The sequence below is a fragment of the Halichoeres trimaculatus genome, unplaced genomic scaffold, assembly GCF_033239565.1.
Source record: "Halichoeres trimaculatus isolate MK-OKI-2021-1 unplaced genomic scaffold, fHalTri1.1 fHalTri1_scaffold_5, whole genome shotgun sequence".
NCBI lineage: Eukaryota > Metazoa > Chordata > Actinopteri > Labriformes > Labridae > Halichoeres > Halichoeres trimaculatus.
The window spans coordinates 36,708,793-36,733,238 of NW_027437183.1; the positions used below are offsets into that span (position 1 = coordinate 36,708,793).

Genomic DNA, 24,446 nt, shown 5'->3' on the forward strand with positions numbered 1-24,446 from the left:
AGTTGGACCAACGCAAATTGTTGAACATGATTTTGTTGTGATCTCTCAGGAAATTTGAGTAAAATCTACCATGTGTATTTGAGTTACAACAACGTATGTTATTAATTTGAAATAACTTAAAGATAACATGTACATTGAGATTAAAGAAATGATCTAGATCTAGATAAAGACATTGTGTGCAACTGCTAAAATTAATAAAATTGGGTTAATTCAACAAAACATTTTTTTCAGTGCATGTACCGTCACTTCACATCAAAAACAATCATACACAAGAACAACAATGTTCTTTTACAGCTGGGTAAGCCGATATGTATGATATACATTTAAATTGATGTTATGTCAGAGGTCGATATTGTGTGTTGGCCCATTTCTTGCTAAACTAAATTTGCGTTTGTTCACAGCGCGCCAGGACATATCTCACATACACTGTAAAAACTGTTACTTAAATTTAACTCAAAAAAATTGAGGCAACATTTTCCAACTAATTTTTAGATGTTTAATGAACTTCTTGAAATTTTGATTTGGGTTGACTCAATAATATCTATTTTACTGAATGCAACTAAATTAAGTAAAATCAAAGACAAAAAGGCAAAAAAATGAGTAGAACTATTTTCAAATAGGTCAGATAATAACTGCGTTTAACTTAATTTTAATAGGTTACATTTAAATGAAAAAGTACAAATTTGTAAATGTATTTACTCAATATTATTAAGTTTTTCCAAACTCATCCCTGCTTGTTTTAAATTTAGTCAGCATTATGACATCATGACAAATTACCATTACTATACATTTTAAAATAAAGGGGAAAAAAGTCTTTTTTATTGTCAAATATTTATTTAAATATCTATAGATTTATATGTACATGAAATGCTTAAACAGTGCACTGGCGTTAGAAACACTTTTCTTTAAAGATTAAAACAGGTGACAATTCACAAACAGCTGACATCAAAATTCCTTTAACAAATTGAATCTCATACAAGTCACTGTAATAAACTGAAAAGTATAAAAGTAACAATCTATTCAAATTTACTGAAATTTGAGATAAATTAGTCTGTATTTAAATTTTAGTTAAAACAGAGCCATTAAAAAGAAAGTAAAGATATCAATGAAACTGGCCAGGACAAAAACGATTGTACCCCATCTAAATACTGTTGCTTAACTTTTTGAGGCAATCAAGCAATTTCTGTAGCCTCCAATGAGACCTCTGCACCTATACAGAGCTGTCAGGTACAATCGTTTTTGTCCCGGCCAGTTTCATTGATATCTTTATTTTCTTTTTAATGGCTCTATTTTGACTAAAATCTAAATGCAGACTAATTTCTCTAATTTCAGTAAATCTGAACAGATATTGTAATTTTTATATTTTTCCTTTTATTACGGTGACTTGTATTTTCTTTCTTACACAAATGTATACCAAAACTTTTGTCAGCTTGTGTATATACATATTTGAACATGTACATCAAAGAACCTACATCGTGACCTTATAAAGCGCAGCAGCCTCTTCACACACACTCACTTGAAAACCTTCACCTATGTATTAGTATGAACATACAAACTACACCAGAGAGAACCTCTGTTTCTAGCTTATAAAATGCAGCTCTGTGAGAAAAATTTACAGTCAAACTTAACAGTCATCAGACTCAGAAATAGGTCCTACACTTTTAAACAGAGAACAAAATAATCTCTCAACAAGATAAGGCTGATAACAGCATTTGACCCCTTAAGCTAGAAGCTTGTTTTTGAGCCTAATGAACTTGGAGGTCGGTTTTGGGCGCAGTGTATCGAGTCCCATGAAAAGTCTTTGAAAGACCTCAAAGGTGTAGGTGAGTTTGGAAGGATACTTGAGGTTCAGAGCATATGTCACTCCGAGGAGGAGACAGCATGCTCTGGTCAGACTGTCAAGATTAGTCAGCACGGGGATTCCCTCAATGATGATTCCTACTGCATCAGGCTCATGACAAGCATAGATCGCCATATCTTTCATGTTGAGCTCCTCATGCACACTGCTCTCAGCTGTCCCCTGTATGACATAAAAACACAGCACAATAATTAAGACAAACTGTCTCATTCATTGTTGAAAATTACATTTTAAAAGTATAAAATTCCAATTCTGTGATCCAGTTGAGACATCTTCTGTAGAATAAACTTAAATATTTTACATCAGATATTTTTTTTTTACAGCTGACTCAAAAGACTTTAGTTTCCAACAGAGCCAAATGTAAGTGCTTATCAGGTATTCACATCATATAAAATGAACATATGAATGAGTGATAAATATACAGTTTTACCTTTGTCTCCTCTAAATAATATACAGTACCTTTAACTTGAGTAAGAAAAAAAATCAAGTTTACCACATGTACAAAAAAAAAAAAAAGAACGTCATGAAGCACTTTACACAATACTTACATGATAGTCAGAGATGAGCTCCTCTGCACTCTCTCCCATGTACTCACATAGGCATCTCAGAGTCAGCTCTCTTTTTTTCACCACATCGATGCATGGGTCCTGGATGTAATGAGTAAATCATGAAATAAATTGTTATCATAAGTAATTTCACTTCTCATTTACAATATCACGATTGATTGGTAATAACTCTTTAATACACTGGATTTTACGGTAAGAATGACAGAAACAAGAAAAAATACCCCCCCGCCGGTGGCCTTAATCCTTTTCTGTACACAAGTGATCAAACAAATGTTTTTTTAACAGTATACAAAAAAAGATATACATTATTCAATATATTCCCACTACTTTCTTTTTTTTCCACATTTGCTTCACCTGTATCATTGCCATCAAGAAATTCTTGATCCGCTGACCAACAGCTCCACCTTTAGCATGAAACAGCTCCAGGAGCTTTGGAGTGTATTTATCAAGCTGCGACATAAATGTTGATTCCAGTTGAACCGTGGTGCATCTTCGGAATTCCTCATTTATCTGAAAGAGAAATTTCAGTGCTTATTTCGTTAGAAACCTTGATTAGTGTTATTCTACTAACATGAAATATTTTAGGCATATCATATGTTCATAATTGTTTTTAGTGCTGGCTCAGTCCCAAAAAAACCTTGTATTCACTTATACATTGTTACATAAAAGAACATTTGGTTGTTTACTCTGTAGACAGCAGCAACTGGAGATCCAGAAAAAGTTAAATAATAAATCATTTACCTGGAATGGTTCAAAGAGGGCAGGCCACCTTTCTTTAAAGTCTGCCACCCCTGGGAAGTCGCCAACCACTTCCTTTCTTCTCAGACTGTATGTCCTGGCCATCATGTCATTTATGCTCTTTGCATTGTCCTTTTTCTTGGTGGCTGCAACCAGATCGAGTCTCAAATTCTCAAGGGTTTCCTCTGTTTCACCAGGCAGGTGTGTAGGCAGGAAATTGACTTCAGCCCTCTTTGGTTTCTTGATGTTTTTAGCAGGTGTTCTGTCATCCTCTGCCTTGTGTTTCATGGCATTTATCAGAAGTTCAGGACTTCCCAGGGCTTTACGTTTTGTTCTGTAATTTCCACATTTATATTTAAGGCTTTGCTGCCACCCATAGCATCCATTAAAAGAGCCAGGCTCCTTCAAGCAAGGATGCTTCTCCACTAGTGCTTGAGCAACTGCTGACCGCTGGGCATCATTCGGGTAAGCCGTGTAGGAAAACATGGTCTCTGCAAGGTGTTCTAGAATATCTGACTTGACACCTGGTGATGTCAGGAGGGTGCCATCTCTTTGGTAAACTTCATTCCCTTTACTAAGGGCCAGCTCAGTGTTGTACGAGAACGTAGGAATGGGAAATACAGCAGGCCATGGGTGGTTTCTTTCAGATGGGGAAGGAGTAAGAATCACAGTATCATCAGAGTCTGCTGAGTATGCCACAGAATCACAGAGAGCTCACATCAGAGGCATCAGGGGTGCTTTCCTGGGGCTCAATGATCAGTGTTACGAGTGGTGATGTATACACTACTCTCAGTGTGTCTTTATCTTTTAGTTCCTTTGTAGATGTTAGGGTGAAAAAGTAATCAAAATCTTCATCTTTGTACTGAAGACTTATTTCTTTGGTGATGGAAAAGTCATCTTTGATGGCTGCAATTAACTCATCCACAGTTGAGGGTATGCCACCATGGACAGTAAGCTTCTTGATGTCTTGTTCAATAAGGACCCGGAATCTCACAGGTTGTTCCATGACTGAAAATAAGGTGGACATAGAGACATGGCATTACAATACAATGACATGTGACACTAGAGGCAGATGTGGCGCTTCAGTGTCACCATGCGCTTTCCTGCAACGATGTAGGATGAGAGAGGGCAAAAATCACTGAGGTTCTTTTGTTGAATCAGACTTATGTGATCTGTGTTTTCCAGATAAAACCCACGATAATGTTCATCATACCAAGATATCTGTGTTTTCACAATAAAGTGCACATTTTCCTTGACAAGTGCAATTTGCACAATTTCTGCAAAATCAGGAAGACCTGCAGTACAACCATAGGCCACAATCATGCCTTTTGAATATCTGGTTCCTTGAAAGGTGACAGTGTCAGCCAGCTGTACTTGAGACTGCGAAGGACACAGAGACCTGATTGCCTCCTGAACATTTACATGCAGAACATCCAATGGCACAGATGTTACTCTCCCAACACTTAAAGCAGGAACAACAGTTGTGGAATGCAGGTGGTGGCTAATCATAAGCTGATGTTTTGTGGCCAGGGACAGAAGGATGTTTCTGAAGTTTCCAGTGCGCCTCACAACACGCTTAAAATAGCTGTGTTTTGCTTCGAATCGCATCGTCCAAAAAGCAATCACAGGCCCAAAAGCTTTTATTAATCCAGGATAATGTTCTAAAAAATGGTGTTTTGGGATTAACACATTATTAGGAAACACTTCCTGGAATCTGTGTCGGTGTTCAGAAATTGTTGCGTCAAGATAAGCAATGCTTTCTTCATTATGAACTGGGGCAACTACAAGCTCAATTATGTCTTTTAAAGACATGAGCAGAAGCCAGGCTGGATCATTCAAAGGTATCCTGTGTCCAATAATGAATGGCAACAGTCGTATGAGGGCCCAATTTTCGTGTGCATTTCCTCCAATCGTCTTTCGCGAGGAGAAGGTTGCAGGCACAGGTTGGGGAGCATCAGCTTTATCAGACCATTTATATGGGAACTGTGTGATTGCACTGTTAAGTTCCACAAAAGTTAAATATTTCTTTGAAATGAAAACACTAAAGCAAAGAGCGAATTCAAAGGGAACAATGCCTTCAAAAAGGTCATGCAAGAGGTCTGGTGGGTAGCCGGTGACACAGTGGAAGTGGCTGAGATTTTCAGTCAAGGGGCAAGGCTTTTTTACACCAAAATAGTGTGTCAAAGCAGGGTTTTCTTTAACAGTCAATACGTGTGTTGTATGTTCCTCTTTGGTACGGGCAGGAAATGCACTACACCTTACCTGCTTTTTCTGAAATTCTGATCGTTCGCCAAGGCAAAATCTGCAAATGTATGGTCCGGAAAAGTTTTCAACAAGTCCACAGATTGAGTGTGCCCCAAGATTATCTGCAACGACACAAAACACAGAGCCTTTCACACTTTTTCCAATAGAGGGAATGAAGATTCCTTCACTCTCCAAGGTAGCAATGTCTTTTAGCAAAGGAGCAAGCACCTCAGCATAACCAAATTTTTTTACGTCAACTGCTTTGCATAAAAGGGCCAGGTATACTGAGTTGAGAGTGGATTGAGATGATGCAGGGAGGTTTCCCAATACCCAGTAAATGGATGTAATTTTATGTTTTCTTCTGGATGTCCCCAGGGGATTACAAACCTCAAAGTCATCCACATACAAAAACAGTGAAATCCTTAGATCCTCAGAATAAAAGGAATTGTTCTTGTAGACTGCCCCGTCACAATACGATGTATATTTACCAGATGTCTGGTCCTGTCTTTCACCCAAGGCTTTTTCTCTAATATTATCTTTACCCAAAATCTGAAGCAGGGATTGAAGAATTGGGATATACTGGAAACTTCTCTTCTCATTTGAGTCAAGAATGTACTCAACAGGCTCAACAACTTCAAATTTTTCTTTGAAATACTGTCGTCTCCTGAAAGATGATGAAAGAGGACCACTGGCACTAAGTGCTGTGCTTAGGGGACTAGAGTGACACAACTCTTCCACTAAAGATGTAACAAACACTTCATCAATGGTCTGGTTGTTCCTCTTTAAATGTGAAACAACTATTTCTCTGATTGCAGTCGCGGTTGCACAGCTTGCTATGAAGTGGAGATCATCTACCAACTCATTAAGGCAGCGAACTGAGACATTATGGACACTTTCTAATTTTAACAAGAGGGATGCTATACACTCTAGAACAGTGTTCCTTTCATCTTCCTTTTCACACTGTGCATGTGTGCCAGGAACTTCAAAACTAGCATCTTCGTGAACATTACCCTCTTCAGAAGCTTCAAAGTCAAGTCGATCTTCTGGTTCTGTTAGCTGCCTTTGAGAGATAACGCCTGGTTTGAAATCTTGTAAAGTATGTGGAGTATGCTTTCTGTGTTTGTGTGTCGCAAAAGTCCCATAAACATTTGTTTGGTGATCACACCCTGCAAAGACACACTTAACAGTCTCACTTTTCTTCAGATGGTGGCCTATGTGTTCAAAGTAATCCTTTTCACAGGGAAATGCAGGTATTCGGCATAATAGGCAGTTAAACAAAGGACTTGGTTGAGGTGGGTTAAGGCAGTCAGATTCTGGATGGTATCTTGACAGGTGAGAACGAAGATTACTCCAGTTTTTAAAGGAACATGGGCAGTCTATATGAATACAAGGCAAAGCCTGGCTGGGTCCAAAGGTTCCATGATGCAGTCTGTAGTGTTTTAAAATATCAGTCTTTGATGGAACAACAGTGCTGCATAATTTACATGGCCATCCCATCTAGCATTGAAAAAAACAGAACAAAAACAATGATAGATAACTGTAAACGTGCATACCTTAAAAACATCTAGACATTCTCAGACCTACACAGGGACTTACCTACTGTGTACTTCAATGGGAAAAAGGAAAGGAATGCTTCTCTGAGAAGATCTGATGGTCTTCTGAAATAAAACAAAAATTAAAATAAAATAAAAGAATGATACAAGAATGAACATCATATGGAGAGATTCATACAAAAACTTTGGTCAATTATGACTTTATTTTTTTCCCTTTAAAAAGTGATTTAAAACTACAGACAGAGACAGTGCAGACAAATGCATCAACAGTTCAAGGTAAAGCATAACATTGCAAGTTGAAAAGGATGTGTATCAAAATCTGGTTCCTGTTAAGAATTAATCAATGATTCAATTCATCAACATCATTAGCCTTTATGCTTAACCATTACTTTGTTGATTCTTTACATTATGCCAGAGCAGCAAGACCTTACGTCGAGTATTTTGCCTCAGCTATCTAAGCAGATGGATAACAGCTTCCCAAGAAAACTCTGGCCTATTTCAGTCAATTACATAAAGCAAAAAAAGTGCATTACAATTTCATTTAGCAGACGCTATTGTCCAAAGCAACGCATTGATGTCATGTGATGTATGATTTCTAATTTTTTTTTTTTTTACTTATGCAACAGAGTTTGTTGTTCCACTTGCAAGATATGGGTTATTCAGATTGTTGCTCAATGGCGCCCCCCCATCAGGCATGTTATATGTATATATTCCAAGAGCAATGGTAATGTTTCACCAATGCTGTGGGAAACATGCCGTGGTGAGTTGCTCTACAGAACGCAGCAGACAATATTCAGGCATAATTGTTAATATTTACGTTTACTTATCACAGTAATGCACTGTGATGAGTGTTTGGACTGCTGTTTGATGTATGAGCAACTCACCACGGCATGTTTCCCACAGCATTGGTGAAACATTACCATTGCTCTTGGAATATATACATGTAACATGCCTGATGGGGGGCGCCATTGAGCAACAATCTGAATAACCCTTACCTTGCAAGTGGAACAACAAACTCGGTTACACTTACATCCAGGGATATTCAGATCCAGTACCCAATTTCAAAGCTATTAACTTAGAACAGACCTGGTATGTGTAAAATTAACAACTACATACTTCAAATGTTTAATGATCTGAACAGCTGTTATGTGAGAAACAGGAAGATTAGCATTTACTGACGCATGACAAGGACGAGGATTACAAGTTTTCCTCCAAAAAGCGGAAGTAAATTAAATGGAGCAAACTACTTAGTTGCATAACCTCTACATCGCTTAAATTTCAGGCAGACATACTGAATGTCTGCTTCATGCACCCGAATGTGGCAAAGGATTAGACTTGGACAGAACGCGAAAGAGCATCTTAGCACAGCCTTGCTACTGAGCAGAATGCTAACGTGATGCTAATGTGCGAGCCAGACCGTAGGATGATATCTCCTCCTCCCTTGCCCCCTCGGGAGCAGGGGGTGAGGGTGCAGCTGTTACCCGTGTTAGCCGCAAAGTCCGCCGTGAGGCGGGCATGAAGCTCGTGGCCAAAGCCATGAACCTCCGTCATTCCCGGCCCGTTTATGCGGAGCTATCTCGGGCATTAAAGCAAACTGTGTCGCGCCGTTACAGAGCAGATGCGCCAGCGCGATATTAAAGATTCAGACGCATAGAGCAGTCGCTGTGTGGCATTTGTGGTTAGAAAAAGCCCTTAAGCAAACAAACCATGGAAATGTGTAACGTTAAACGTGTAACTTGTAAATGTTAGCTGCTCCCGAGATCATGGCGCCAGGCAGACAAAACACATGGACGAAACAAAGCAATACTTTTGCTCGATTAAATCGAATTGAACAGAACTTCTGTTCATTTCGCGTCGGTCTTACTTAGAATGTAACTTGAAGGTACTTACGTGTAAGCCAGAAAAGTAAATTCTTTTACAGACTCCGTGGAAAAATGCGCTTCGCTGCTGCAATATGGCGGTTGAAGAGACTGTGTTGGCTTTCTGCTGGTGGGCGTGTCTCATCAGGGACTCTACTTTCGATTTAAGCAATAAAAGTGTGAAGTATGAGTTTGGTTTACACAAAATTCTAAGTAAGTTTATTGAACGCATATAAAATAATGAGTTATTGAAATGATCACACTTTTTATGTAGGTGGTACTTACAAAAAAGTAAATGAAATGGAAATTAATTTATTGGAAGTAAATATACTTTAAAGAATTAAGTTTCATTTACAATACCATTGAAAGGCTTTTTACAGTGTATATTGTGGGACTGATCTATACACTTGATTTAATTAAGGTACAACAATCCAGTAAATATATGGATTGTCATAAAATAGTAAATGTTGCTAAACTAAGTATTTCAGCTTCTTGATACCATATTTTTCCAGGAGCTGCCCTGTAACAGATGAGGATTTAGATTTACTGAGGGGGCAGTTAGGAACACCCATCAGCTACCTTGTCAACAGACCTCCTGTTGATATCACTGTGGGAGAAAACAAGTACCCCCTTGGAAGTGGTTTAAGCCATCAGGTGAATGAAATGAAATGAAGACAAGGGATTTATTTTCATAAAAAATGTTTGAGTTCCAAACATGAAGTGGTATTTCATACAAGAGAAACAAGAAGAGAAGCAAAAATGTAACTATCTATATTAGGGTGACCAAGCATCCTCTTTTACCCGGACATGTCCACTTTTTACGTCATGTCCGGGGTGTCCGGGCGGGTTTGATAAATTCACGAAAATGTCCGGTATTCACTGATTTTCATAGGACCATTACGCGCGTCCGTAAATTGACCGGCGCTTGTAAACAATACTGTCATGCGCATCACTTATCGAGAGGCTGCCTTGTGGGCAGGTCTGCTCTGCGCGTGCACACACACATAGAGAGTGAGAGGATCAGAGAGAAGGCGAGAGAGAGAGAGACAGAGAGAGAGAGCTGAGAAGACGGGGCTGTTCAGACAGCGGAGCTGTATTGCACGGAAGATGCCTAAGTGTAAGTGCAGCTTCACAGATGAACTGCAAAAAAAAATTTCCGACATACCGTCCCGGTCGGGACAAGTGGGAGGCGGAGTGTACCGTGTGCAAAGCTGGCACATATGTCTCAGTGTCCAATAAAGGTGCTGGAGATCTCAAAGCTCACATGGACACCGAAAAACATGACATGACAATGGCATTTCATACTGTAAAACACCACAACAGCTACAGGTCCATGGATTGCACCAGTGCCTTGCTAAAAAGACATTTCCTGACTCTGACTTTGCTAAAGTTTAGTGGTGCTGGCACCAATGCCCGGTACCTGGCAATCGGTAACGGTACTCAACGGTACAAATTTTCGGTACTTTTTTGTAGTTATGTGGTAAAAAATTTCAATATTTTCAAATGCTATTTCTCAGCTTCCCTCTTTGGTCGGGCAGGACCGGATTGATTTACAGAATGTTGAAGTCTTTATGACAACACCACGCCAGCTGACGGAGTTCAGTAGAGAGAAGAGAGGTCTGTGTTTTTCTCTGCTGAAAACAATTTCTGTGATTAATTTTGTAGTGATGGTGGACACTGGAGCCTAACTGTCAGACAGGACAGACGTAGAGTGTCGGCTCAAACACTGGCCAAACTTTGTGCTAATGTTTCCTCCAACCCACAGTCAGCAGTTATTCTGCAGTGGTCTGTTCAAACTTGAGAGTCTATCAATAAAATGAAGAGTGAGGTTACGTTAGCTCTGATTGGTGAGGTTGGAGTTGGTAGATGAGCTCTGGTAGGACAGAACCAGGATTCACCAACGTTACACATTACAGACACGTCTCAGAGCAACGGGCTGTGAGTAGAGAGAAATGTAGACAGCTGCTGAACTACGCAACAAACTGACAAAGTTAGCTTGTTGTCACGTTTCAAACTGTAGCTCTACCTAACTGTTAATAAATATGTTTACCTTGTTTAATATGTTGAATATGATTATTTTAAAAAGACACTGGGCATTTTTGGGTGGTGTCAGTGCACAACTTCCTGTCTTACTCCATCTGCTTTTTGTTAAATTAACACATCACTGCTCCAGCATCTGGCAAATGTAGAATTGTTGAGTATATGCCTCCTGCCTGAACTGGGATGCAGCCATACCACGACGGGCGCATTAATTCACAGTTCACACACAAGACATGCACCGTCTCTGTACTGAAATACAATTTCATATTTGTACCATGCAGCGAACCCCAGGGTGGTGCTTTTGCAAAACAATCAAATTCTCAACATAAAACTAATGTGATGCAAAATGTTTGTCCCAGTCAGCAAAATAAAAAAATGAACACACCTGGCTCCATTCATCAAACATAACCTCTCCAGAGTAAAGACACTTGGTGCATATGATGTGACTACAGCTCAAACAGCCAGTTGACTATAGTCTGCTGAACGTTCAAGGAGCCACAACAGATCAGGCAGAGGAAGAGGAAAAGGAGCTCCAGTGAGAGGAGGAGCAGCAGGCCCAGGAGGAGGAGGAGCAGGCCCAGAAAGGAATAAAGAAGATCCAGAAAGAGATGGAGGAGGAGGAGGCCCAGGAGGAGAAGGAGCAGGCCAAGGAGGATGACGAACAGGCCTAGGATGATGAGGAGCAGGCCCAGGAGGAAGATGAGCAGGCTCAAGAGGAGAAGCAGGCCCAGGAGGAGGAAGAGCAGGCCCAGGAAGGAAGAGGAGGCTCTGGAGGAGGAGCAGGCCCAGGAGGAGGAGCAGGCCAAAGAGAAGGAAAGCAGTCTCAGGGGGAGGAGCAGGCTCAGGGGGAGGAGCAGGCCCAGGAGGAAGAGCAGGACCAGGAGGAAGAGGAGCAGGCCCAGGAGGAAGAGCAGACCGAGGAGGAAGGGGAGCAGGCCAAGGAGGAGGAGCAAGCCCAGGAGCAAAAGCAGGCCCAAGGAAGAGGAGAAGCAGCCCCAGGAGGAGGAGCAGGCCCAGGAGGAAGAGGAGCAGGACCAGGAGGAGGAGCAGGCCCAGAAAGGAAGAGGAGGCTCTGAAGGAGGAGCAGGCTCAGGAGGAGGAGTAGGCTCAGGTGGAAGAGGAGCAGGCCCATGAGGAGGAGCAGGCTCAGGAGGAGGAGTAGGCCCACGAGGAAGAGGAGCAGGCTCAGGAGGTGCAGGAGCAGGCCCATGAGGTAGGGGAGCAGTCCAAGGAGGAAGGGGAGCAGGCCAAGGAGGAGGAGCAAGCCCTGGAGGAAGATGAGCAGGCTCAAGAGGAGAAGCAGGCCCAGGAGGAGGAAGAGCGGGCCCAGGAAGGAAGAGGAGGCTCTGGAGGAGGAGCAGGCCAGGGGGGGGTGAAGAGCAGGCCCAGGAGGAGGAGAAGGAGCAGACCCAGAAAGGAATAAAGAAGATCCAGAAAGAGATGGAGGAGCAGCAGGCCCAGGAGGAGGAGGAGCAGGCCCAGGGGGAAGAGGAGTTACAGTGAGAGAAGGAAGAGCAGGCCCAGGGGGAGGAGGAGCAGGCCCAGGAGGAGAAGGAGCAGGCCCAAAAAGGAAGAGGAATTCAAGTGAGAGAAGGAGGAGCAGGCCCAGAAATGAGGAGACAGCAGAGGAGTTCCAGTGAGGGGAGTAGCAGTAGGCCCAGAAGAAAGAAGGGGGGGCATGACTAGAAAGAGGAGGAGTAGCAGTTAAAAATGGAGGATCAGCTGGCCTGGAGGAGAAGGAGCAGGCTCAGATAGAAAGAGGAGTTTCAGTGAGAGATGGAGCTGGAGGCACAGGGGGAGAAGGAGCAGGCTCAGATAGAAGGAGGAGTTTCAGTGAGAGGTGGAGCAGGAGCAGGCCCAGAAAGGAAGAGGAGCTTCAGTGAGAGGAGAAGCAGCAGGCACAGGAGGAGGAGGTGCAGGCCCAGGAAAAGAAGAACAGGTCCAGAGGAAGGAGGAGCTGGAGGCCTGGGAGAAGGAGGAGCAGGTCCAGAAAGAGTAGGAGCAAGCCTAGAAAGGGAGAGGAGTTCCAGTAAGAGATGGAGGAGGAGCAGGCCCAGGAGGAGAAGGAGCAGGCCCAGGAGGAGGAGCAGGCCCAGGAGGAGGAGAAGGCCCAGGAGGAGAAGGAGCAGGCCAAGGAGGAGGAGCAATCTCAGGAGGAGCAGCAGGCCCAGGAGGAGAAGGAGCAGGCCCAGGAGGAGGAGCAGGCCCAGGAGGAGGAGAAGGCCCAGGAGGAGAAGGAGCAGGCCAAGGAGGAGGAGCAGACTCAGCAGGAGCAGCAGGCCCAGGAGGAGGAGCAGGCTCAGGAGGAAGGCAGGCCCAGGAGGAGAAGGAGCAGGCCGAGGAGGAGGAGCAGACTCAGGAGGAGGAGCCGGCCCTTGAGGAGGAGCAAGCTCAGGAGGAGGAGGAGTAGGCCCAGGAGAAGGAGCAGGCCGAGGAGGAGAAGGAGCAGACCCAGGAGGAGGAGCAGGCTCAGGTGGAGGAGCAGGCTCAGGAGGAGGAGCAGGCTCAGAAAAGTAGAGGAGTTTAAGTGAGAGGAGGAGCAGGCCAAGAAGGAGATGGAGCAGGCCTAGGAGGAGGAGGAGCAGAACTAGGAGAAGCAGGAGCAGGCCCATGAGGAGAAGGAGCAGGCCCAGGAGGAGGAGCAGGCCAAGGAGGAGAAGGAGCAGACCCAGGAGGAGGAGCAGGCCCAGGAGGAGAAGGATCAGGCCCAGGAGGAGGAGCAGACTCAGGAGGGGGAGCAGGCCCTGGAGGAGTAGCAGGCTCAGAGGAGGAGGAGCAGGCCCAGGAGGAGAAGGAGCAGGCCCAGGAGTAGGAGCAGGCTCAGGAGGAAGAGCTGGCTCAGGAGGAGGAGCTGGCCCAGGAGGAGGCCCAGGAGGAGGAGCAGGCTCAGGAGGAGGAGCAGGCCCAGGAGGAGCAGCAGGCCCAGGAGGAGGAGCAGGCTCAGGAGGAGGAGCAGGCCCATGAGGAGGAGCAGGCCCAGGAGGAAGAGGAGCAGGCTCAGGGGGAAGAGGAGTAGGCCCAGGAGAAGGAGCAGGCCGAGGAGGAGAAGGATCAGACCCAGGAGGAGGAGCAGGCTCAGGTGGAGGAGCAGGCTCAGGAGGAGGAGCAGGCTAAGAAAAGTAGAGGAGTTTAAGTGAGAGGAGGAGCAGGCCAAGAAGGAGATGGAGCAGGCCTAGGAGGAGAAGGAGCAGGCCCAGGAGTAGGAGCAGGCCCAGGAGGAGGAGCAGACTCAGGAGGGGGAGCAGGCCCTGGAGGAGTAGCAGGCTCAGAGGAGGAGGAGCAGGCCCAGGAGGAAAGGGAGCAGGCCCAGGAGGAAGAGGAGCAGGCTCAGGAGGAAGAGGAGCAGGCTCAGGGGGAAGAGGAGCAGGCCCAGGAAGGAAAGAAGCAGGCCAAAGAGAAAAAGGAGCAGGCTCAGGAGGAGGAGGAGTAGGCTCAGGAGGAAGAGGAGCAGGCTCAGGATGAAGAGGAGCAGGCTCAGGAGGAGGAGGAGCAGGCTCAGGAGGAGGAGCAGGCTCAGGAGGAAGAGGAGCAGGCCCAGGAGGAGAAGCAGGCTCAGGAGGAGGAGCAGGCTCAGGAGGAGCAGGCCCTGGAGGAGGAGCAGGCTCAGGAGGAGGATCTTGATGTAGTGACACAGCCCTTTCAGATGAGGTGTGCGCAGCAATCAGTGACCATGTGGTTGTCCATGGCCTGACAATGACTGAAGCAGGACTCAGAGTCAGTCCAGACCACAGCAGGTTCTCAGGGGCCGCTATGGTCCAGGCATTCAGAGAACACAACAGCTACTGTAGTGTATTGCTGTGTTGGTCTCTACAATAGATTTTTACAGTAGAGCGGGGTACCACTGCTTTCATCTCAGTTGCTGTTTTGTAAAACACGCCCACTGATGCTTCTACTGAAGTAGATGATGCTTTGTTTTGTTTGTTTATTTATTTTATTTGATGCTAGAGTGCAGACAAGTCAGGACTGTGATGCATGTTTGTGTCTCTACAGTTGAAAGAATGCCACATGGAGGTGGGAGGGTTGCCATATTTATACCAGCACAAGAAAACCTCATTGAGGATATGGAACGGGACAACAGCACCATCAGACTCTGAGAAATCAGGGACAGAGTCATTGCTGACAACTTTGAGAGTGTGTGTGTGTGTGTGTGTGTGTGTGTGTGTGTGTGTGTGTGTGTGTGTGTGTGTGTGTGTGTGTGTGTGTGTGTGTGTGTGTGTGTGTGTGTGTGTGTGGTATAAATACTGTAAATAAAAAATCTCACACTCTGAAGTTTGTTTACAGGGAGTATTGTTGTGTGTAATGGATCCTCTGTAGTGTTTGCATTTAGTTGTGATACAGTTCAATAGTGTATTTTCTGTAGATTGACAAACTGTTGGTATGAAACACACATCTACGAATGCCCAATACTCTACAGTGGAACATTCTCAGAACAGATAGTGTAATGTTTACATTTTCGTGAGCTTGGAGCAGCTGTTTTGGAGTGAAACTGAGAAGAGAGAAAATGTGGTTTTGTTTATGTAGCTTTAGAAAAGTTTACTGTGTAGAGTTTTGGTCAAATGTAGGAACATTTTGTGAAATGTGTTTTAGCAATGGAGAAAAACTGTGAAAGAAGTGACTGATAAAGTGTAAGTGTGAAACGCCTTTCTCAGAGATGACACAGGAATTAACAGCAGATGCAGAGGGCAGGGAATTCCCTAATTATCTGACATATTCCACATCTCACAATGGATGGAAAAAATCTACATCATTTTCTCACATTTTCATATTTGAATTCTTATATTTTTTATTCATAGTGTAGGAAGAGAGGAACAGTGTTTTGATTTTTCTGTTTGTTCTCATTTATATTGAAAATGAACATAAAAAGTTTTGAATCTTGAATCTACTGTGCTTCTCCTTTGAAATAGAGAAAAGGTTGACTAGTGCACTAAATTCAACACATGGGATGATAATATCCAACATAAAACACACTTGTCTTTGGGAGAGGAGAGGAGAGGAGAGGAGAGGAGAGGAGAGGAGAGGAGAGGAGAGGAGAGGAGAGGAGAGGAGAGGAGAGGAGAGGAGAGAGGGGGGGGCACAGTGTCACCAGTGGAAGGGCCGGTCCCACATACGGAGGCCACAGCTTCAGCAGTTGCTGTGGTGGCAGCAGCACGAGTGGCAGCAGTGATGGTGTCGAGCTCAGGGACGGTGGTGGGTCACAGTCTGATTGGAGGCGTCCTCAGGGAGGTGGAAGGAGAGACCGCCCATCACAATTACTGGGACCAATGGTGGACAGAGTGCTCCTCCCACTGAGTTGCCTTTTCCTCAACATCATACAGAAAGAGGACAGAGGACGTCTATCAGAGAGCTCTCCTCCTCTTCAGACCTGCTTTCTGCCCCGGCTGTGACTGAACTCTAACAGGTGTGTATGGAATAATGCCTTCATGCTGTCTGAATGTCTTCTTCTTTTAGTGTTGCATAAACAGGTTGTAAAGTCTGTCTCATTATTGTCTGTGGATTCTTCTGGTCTGCTCTGTGCTGTGTGTGTGTGTTCTGTGAGACTGAATGGATGTGTCAGAGAGTTCAGAGTTAGCTCCAAAGTCTTTGCTGAAGTCTGAACCTGCACGCAGCTCTGATTCCTGACTCAAAGCATTGATGGTGCTCAGCTTCATGTGGAGCTGAAGTTCAGTGTGTTTAAAGAAAACTCTGTTCTGATCCTTCACCTCCTTGAGTGGAGCAGATTTCCCTGATTGAGCTGTTTTCTGATCAATCACAGCCAGTGTGAGGAAGAACAGGCTCAGCTTTGACAGCTTGATGAGCAGCGCTTACAAATCCTTGATTTCTTCATGTCTGAAGAAGAAAGATGAGGACAGATGCAGCCTGAGTTATTCCACTATCGGCTCTTCATTAGATCAGGACATCAAGCACCACTCAGGTAGAGGGATACATTTCAACAACACACTGAGCACCATCAGCCAGCAGGTCATCATCTGAAGCAGTCATTCTATGAAAATGGTAGCTTTCTGAAGAGCAATTTTTTTTTTCATCTTTTTTTTTTTCTTAATTAAAAAAAAGTCTCATAATAGTTGACCACTTAGCATTATAAATAAACACAAACAAGAGCTTAATGTATTTTGACACTTTTTTTTACACTACTATAAAAATTCCTTGTCCTACTTTTTTGTCACTGGTGTTACCTGTGTTTTAGATGGCAATTCAGGCTTCCTGGGATGTAATTTAATTTACATATTTCATCAAAGAAGGAAAAGGTTAAAATAATTATTAAGATTTTTTTTAAATTGTAACATTTAAGTTTTAATATGTGCTTGCAAAGTGTTTTAGTATGACATTTTTAAATTTCTGTAGTCCACTTTTTTTTAATATAACTTTTGAATTAATTGGCACTGCGACTTTACATTTTAAATATCATATCCTGAAACTGTGCACAATTGAATGTAACAACCCTTAGCTAGATACAAATAATGAATTCAAATAAACTGATCATCCCTGATGCCAGATCATCAATATGCCATACAGTAACACCAGTGATGCACTGTAACACCAGGGACACAACGTGAAGGAAATGGCACAACAGAAGATATTTAAAACAATTATTATTCATTCTATTTGTATTTTAGCTCAAATGTTCACATTTTAGAACCTGTTTAAAGGTTTAAACCAAAAGATGAAGTATAAAACTGATAGATTTAATAACACAACACAGACACATAAAAGTTAATCATTCATTATTGTAGAATAGGGGTTTCATCTAATGCTGATGCATCCATACAACTGAACGTATGAAATAGAACAGTTTATGTTGTGTATTTGTGTGTGTGTGTGTGTGTGTGTGTGTGTGTGTGTGTGTGTGTGTGTGTGTATTTGTGTGTGTGTGTGTATTTGTGTGTGTGTGTGTGTGTGTGTGTGTGTGTATTTGTGTGTGTGTGTGTGTGTGTGTGTGTGTGTGTGCGTGTGTATGTGTGTGTGTGTGTGTGTGTGTGTGTATTTGTGTGTGTGTGTGTGTGTGTGTGTGTATTTGTGTGTGTGTGTGTGTGTGTGTGTGTGTGTGTATTTGTGTGTGTGTGTGTGTGTGTATTTGTGTGTGTGTGTGTATTTGTGTGTGTGTGTGTGTGTGTGTGTGTGTGTGTATTTGTGTGTGTGTGTGTGTGTGTGTGTGTGTGTGTGTGTGCGTGTGTATGTGTGTGTGTGTGTGTGTGTGTGTGTATTTGTGTGTGTGTGTGTGTGTGTGTGTGTGTGTGTGTGTGTGCCCGCACCTTCTCTCTGTGCTTTTCCTGCCTGTTCTTCAGTTTCCTTCGCTCTTGTCTTCTACCTCTTTCTGCGAGGTCCTCACTCTCTTTCTTTGAGTTTCTATTTCATTCAAGTGAGTGTTTTTTAGTATTATTCATTCTTTTTAGGTAGGCTGCCCTGCATTCTGGGTCAGCATCCCTGTGCTGTCTGTACAGTCCTTGCTTTTCAGCAGCACTTAACTTTGCCATATCTTTAAAAAGAAAGTCACATTTTTACATCACTGAAACAGCAATTCAACCAATTAGTCTGGTTTATGTACATACTGACCTATTTCTTTATTTAAGGGAAAGGTATTACTGGTGCCAGTGATTGTCAGTGGTGTTACTAACCAAAACAACCAAAGTGCAGATAAAATGGCCTATTCAAGATGGCAAAAACACACGTCTTAACTTGAGAATATATCAACTTATAATGCAGTGTGATCAATTATTTTAATTCAATTTCTTTCCCCCTTACTACAAACTCTGTAACACCAGCTATTCATTTGAAATACTCACATGAAATTTGTAGTTAATTCTTGAAATGGTCAAGATATGAGGAGAAGATGCTGACTAACCGTGTGCTTCTCATAATGGACATGCCCCCCATGAGCTCTTACCCCCCAAAATGTTTACAGGGACACAGCAGTTTTTCAAAATAAAGGTTTTTACAAATAGTGACACCAGTGACATGAAATCAAGGGACAGCTATTTTTTGTAAATTATTTTTTATAAACAATGGATGTTTTCCCCTTTTGAAAATTATACTTAATAATCTTAACACATAACTTTGTATTGTAATCTTTAAAACAGGAAAAAAACAATTTAAACTCAAAATATGTCACTAAACTATGACTCCCTATATGGGGGACATGCCAAATTCATGGCACTAGCCACACTATTTCTGCTATATTTAATAAAATGTACTTTAAAACTGTTTTTTTTTATGGTTAAAAAGCAAAACCACACTTCAGTTTGTATGTTTTGTGTCATTGTCACACACTTTTGAGCCTTTTCCCAGTGAATAATGTGGACAAGAAAGCCACCATTTTCATGTGTGACTGTGGTCAGAACCGCGCTCCCGACTCATCACAGCAGCCCACTAGAGGGATGAAAGACGTGGACCTGATCAGGGTCCACTGCTGGAACCAACTCTCCTCAAAAATCTGATACTCAGCAAAAAAAGTTCAGGATTGATCAGTTTACTACACTGTAAAAAAATGACATTTCAATGATTATAAACCAACAATTTGAGATGATATTTCATAAGAAATGATTTCATCAGTACCCTGTCAAAACTCCTATGAAGATGAAGACTTTAACACTTGTCATGCTTTTGTGGTTACACCATTTGACAGTTTAATGGGACTGATTCTTGAACTGGTTCAAATGGTAGAAATGTCATATCAAATACTGTGACACCAACAGAAATACAAACTACACATTGAAACAAAGATGGAAGATGTTGTTTGAACAAGTTTAAAGCTGATTTTTCAGACCAAGCCTTATTTGTCTCTGTCCCAGGGGAACCTTTGTCTTCTCACAGCTCAATGTCAACCTGTTTCATGCAGTCACTTTGAAATGAGGATGAAGGGCGCTCTCTAGTGACAGAAAGTCCTCACTGCAGCTTCACACAGCTCTTCAAGTGTGTTGGTTGTGTTCAGCCAGGAGCTCACACTGTTTCAGCATCAATGTGCAGCTCAGCTGTGTGTCAAAGCAGGATTCTCCATCCCTGAGTGTTTCCATGATTCCACACAGACTGTGGGACTGACCTTTGACCTCATGTGTGTGTTTTCAGGGAGAAGATGGTCTCCAGGTTCCTGCTGCTCACGGCTCTGAGCTGCTGTGTCTGTGGTTAGTTTCCACCTTCACTTTATTGTCCACAAAGAGAAAAGAGGAGATCCACTTTGAGACTGAGTGAAAGACTTCAACACTTGATGAGAAAATGTGTGGAAAGACTCACATGTTGCAGTGTTTTTCTGCCCCTCTCTTTTCCTCTCTGTCTCCTCTACAGGATTAGAGCTCAACATGGGTCGCAGCTCCTATCAGGCTGAGGAGAAGCAGAGCCTCACCCTGGACTGGACCTTCACACCAAAACCTCACCCCTCTCTGAAAGGTCTCCATGTTTTCTGTGGCATGATTAAAAAAAAGAAAGTCTCAGTCCTGTTTGATCTCCAGGATGGAGTTGAGATCCCACTGAGGGAGGGGGAGCTTTCAGGACGATTCCAGTTTGACAAAGACCTCCTCAGAGAGGGACGGATCAGACTTCAGGTGTCCTCACTCAGGACTGAAGACTCAGGACGGTACTGGTGTAGAGTGAAAACAGATTCTGGTTCCAGTGTGGACGGATGTGTCCTCAGAGTGACTGGTGAGTAAAGTCAGTGAACGTTTGTGGAGACAAAGAAAAATCAAATCAGCTCAGGTTCAGAGATCAGCGGCTAACATTTGATAGGATGAATCCAGAGAAACAAAGACGTCCTCAGAGAGGAAGAAGAAGAACCTGAGAGAAAAGGGCTGCTCTGATTTCCTGTTGAGGACATTTTAGAGTTTATCTCCAGTCACTGACTTTTTCTTTCTGACTCTGATCTGTTGGTCTCTCTACAGCAGCCAGGAACCAGACCCCCTCTACTACTGGACCAGCCAGGAACCAGACCCCCTCTACTACTGGACCAGCCAGGAACCAGACCCCCTCTACTACTGGACCAGCCAGGAACCAGACCCCCTCTACTACTGGACCAGCCAGGAACCAGACCCCCTCTACTACTGGAGCAGCCAGGAACCAGACCCCCTCTACTACTGGACCAGCCAGGAACCAGACCCCCTCTACTACTGAACCAGCAAGGAACCAGACCCCCTCTACTACTGGACCAGCCAGGAACCAGACCCCCTGTAGCACTGAAGCTGAGAAACCAGACTCAGGGGGTCCAGGAAGGATGTCTCTCTCCTGGCAACAAAAACTGATAATAGCTTTGAATTTGTTGTTTGTTCTTAACTTTTTAGTGATCCTCGTCCTGACCTTAAAGTACTTTGCATTAATGATGGAGACAGAGACCCTCATTTCTCTTATTGCTCAGAAAAGAACAAAGACAAACACTGCTGCTGGATAACAACAATCAGAGCTGAAGCTGGCTCTGAGAGAAACACAGCTGTTCATATGAAGATTCCTCTGCTCTGTGCTTCAACTCTGTTTGCTCTGTTTAGATGCTCATCATTGATAGGAAGTCTTGTTTGTATTTGTGTTATCTAAGGATTATTGTGATGAAGGCTTCAGCTCAGCTCTGACTGTTCTGTATTTATTGGTTTTATTGATGTTGTCATGAGAGAGATGTAAACTTGACTGTAAATGTTTGAATGTGAGGAAGAAGAGTGTTTGAATGGAGACACTCCAGCTGAGAGTCACATGAGCTGACAGAGGAGAGGAGGGATGAAGATCTTTGTTCTCTGCTCTGTCAAACAATAAATGTTGATGTTGAAGTGTAAACTCTCAGACTCATTTCTGGAGGATTTTTCTTCAACTCTTTGAACTCTTTCTCTTTTCATTCCTGATCTCTGATGGAGCTGTTCTGGATTGGAGAAAACTTTGTGGAGTCTGAAGGTCAAAGGTCATCCCGTTCTCTTCTGATGGAGGATTTCAGCTGCTGATGAAGGGACGGTCTGAGCGTGAAGAGCTCAGAGGCCGTTGTCACAACAACAATTTTAGGGTGAAACGCAAAAGTTCTGTTGCGTTTTGGCCTCGCGTTTACACGGTAACGGCCGACCTAAAACGCAAACTTTTGAAAACGGCCTCCAGGGAGGGATTTTTCTGAAACACTGACAGCACCGTTGCGCGCATAAAACAGTCCAACAGCACTGTTGTTACAATCGTTGGGGACTACTGTTCTGTGCATGTACTGCTGAATCTGCTGACTGTCTTTGTACAAAATCACTGCGTTTTAGTGTTTTTAGATAAGACGTTGTCGTGTAGACGGGGCCTCAGAGAACAGCTGCTCTCTGCTTACCTGCTCACACACCTGTGTGGACTTGGAGCAGAGGAGCAGCTGATCAGCTGTTTGAGGTCAGAGGTTGAAAAGTGCTCATACTGACTGTAATCTGTTGGTTCTTCATCTGTTAACTTGTGTCAGCTTGAAGCAGAGCGTGGGAGAGAAAAACAGAGTTAGTGTTTGAATGTTGGAGTTGATTTCAGCCTCCAGTAGAAATGAAACATGAAATCAAGAAAAGACTTGATCTCGGTAAAGAGCTGTTTGTGCTCAGCACAGAGGTCACACTTTAAGGAGCTCCTGCCACACACCTCAGCTCCTCCTCCTCCTCCTCCTCCTCCTCCTCAAACTGACTCCCCTTCTTTACAAGACATGGATGATGGGAATCTTCAAGCTTTGTTCTTCTGTCAAACAGAGCTGGAGCTGCCCAGGGTGGAAGCGTGTCCCTCAGACCAGGATCAGTCAGAACCAAGTCCAGCTGAGTTTAGAGCTTTAGGACTTGAATTCAAACAAACGGATCCAAACAAATCCAGAGACAGCAGGCCTCAGGGTGAGGCAGAGACAGAGAGGAGAAGAGACACATTCAAATGATGCACCAGGACTTCACAGACTCACAGTCCACCCTAGACCAGGTTTAGAGTCAGGACCTGATCCCTGACTTCAGTCCAAACTGGTTCAAAGAGCTCTCAGACCTTCAGAAGTGATCTGAGTCTGTTTTTAAGCTGGTATCACCTTTAAAGCCTGATTAGTGCTCCCTGAGAAGAAACCAGATTTACACCCACTGGATACACACAGGTCCACTAACACACCTGGACCCAAGGTGGGCTCTGAGAACCTGCTGAGCTGTCACAGTCTTCAGACCACCTCTGGACTCTGGACATGGATTGGAGGAGACCATCTTCTCTCTGAAAACTTACACATGAGGTCAAAGGTCAGGCCCACAGTCTGTGTGGACTCATGAAAACACTCAGTGATGAAGATTCCTGCTTTTGACACAGCTGAGCTGCACGTTGATGCACGTTGATGCTGGAACAGAGTGAAGCTGCAGTGAGGACTTTCTGTCACCAGAGGGCGCCAGTGATCATCAGATCCTCTCCTGAAAGCTGAAGCATGAGACAATAAACTGAACAATGTGAAGAGACAAGTCCATGTTCAAATTCTGTTTCTTGTAATAAAAGCAAAGAATCAAAGTGTCTGTTCACCAAATGTTCCTCTCTTTAGAGACAAGTTGGAGCTACAGGACACAGACAACCTCTGTTCCTCTCCCCCTCTCCTCCCCCATTCATTGACTCCATCAGGAAGAACCAGACAAATCCAAACCTCTTCAAGTTTTGGAGTGGACTTGATGTTGATGGTTTTTTGTTCAGTCTTTGTTATATCAGGGAAATATGGAGCAGGAGCACATTTATAGACACAGACAGCTCAGTGATGACACATTAGATATGACACCACTGATCTTTAAAAGTGTTCAACCTGTTCTATCACATTCTGACCAGTGACAGTAAATTAATTCAGCACTGAATTTACAGCAAAGGATCATTTATCAGTTTAAACTGATATAATTTACTAAAGAAGAAATATTACTGTCCATACAGATTTTATAGAAAATGTGAGATACAACCCCCTCCCCAAAAGACTCACCTTTAACGGGTTCATTAATTGCGGTGCACAGCGACATCTCACACCCGAAGGTGCTGCTCTGAAAGCATGACATCATGCAGTTCCTTTTCCAAGGCATGCTGCCGTGATTATACACTGCCCCCTGCTGCTCACAGAGGCATGGTGCACAAGGTGTAAAGGTCACCTGCTAGTTTAATTTCCCTGACATGTAATGTTCCTGTGTAGAATAGAAGCTGCAATATGTGAATAATATAAAGTCTTAAAAAAGGAATCTAAAGCAGGTGTAAGTGGAACCACTTGATGGTTTTAAAGTCATATCTAAAAACGTGTGCCTTTGAATTTCTTATCACTAGTTATACATTCAGGAACACCTAAAGTCTGAATAAGTGGGTTGTACAGGCATTTCATCTTTTTCAATGACTTTTTATCTCCTGCTTTTTTCTGTTCAGTTATTGATAGAGGAGCTGGTTTTGGCCACAATAACAATAAGCTGAGCCCTGATGTTAAGGTGTTTTTTTTTTTTTTTTTTTTTTTTTTTTTTAGATTAAATTAAATGGAAAACGGGATTAAAGACCTGGATTTGTAATAAAAACAAAAACAAAAAACAGCCCAATATGATTGTCTTCTCATTGATTTCTATTTGTTTATGTTCATCAGTTTTGGCTTAAGTAACATTTTTAATGTCTGTTTTCCTGTTTGCCTTAAGCCGTGTTCCCACCAAGCATTTCG

At 43.2% G+C, this 24,446-nt stretch overlaps 1 protein-coding gene and 1 long non-coding RNA gene across 2 annotated transcripts; one reads left to right on the forward strand and one right to left on the reverse strand.

The window, feature by feature from the left end:
• Positions 1-5,451: 5,451 nt before the first annotated feature.
• Positions 5,452-8,939, reverse strand: LOC141790179 (uncharacterized). Its single transcript, XR_012598262.1, has 3 exons — positions 8,850-8,939; positions 7,003-7,064; positions 5,452-5,528 (listed from the first exon to the last, which is right to left on the reverse strand). It is a non-coding gene; the product is annotated as an uncharacterized LOC141790179 (long non-coding RNA).
• Positions 8,940-16,094: 7,155 nt separating this feature from the next.
• Positions 16,095-21,544, forward strand: LOC141790173 (uncharacterized). The gene is made up of 4 exons (XM_074669855.1): positions 16,095-16,256; positions 19,919-19,974; positions 20,135-20,488; positions 20,725-21,544. The coding sequence occupies exons 2-4, from the start codon at positions 19,926-19,928 to the stop codon at positions 21,225-21,227; spliced, it is 906 nt and encodes a 301-aa protein (XP_074525956.1). The 5' UTR covers positions 16,095-16,256; positions 19,919-19,925; the 3' UTR covers positions 21,228-21,544.
• Positions 21,545-24,446: the final 2,902 nt, after the last annotated feature.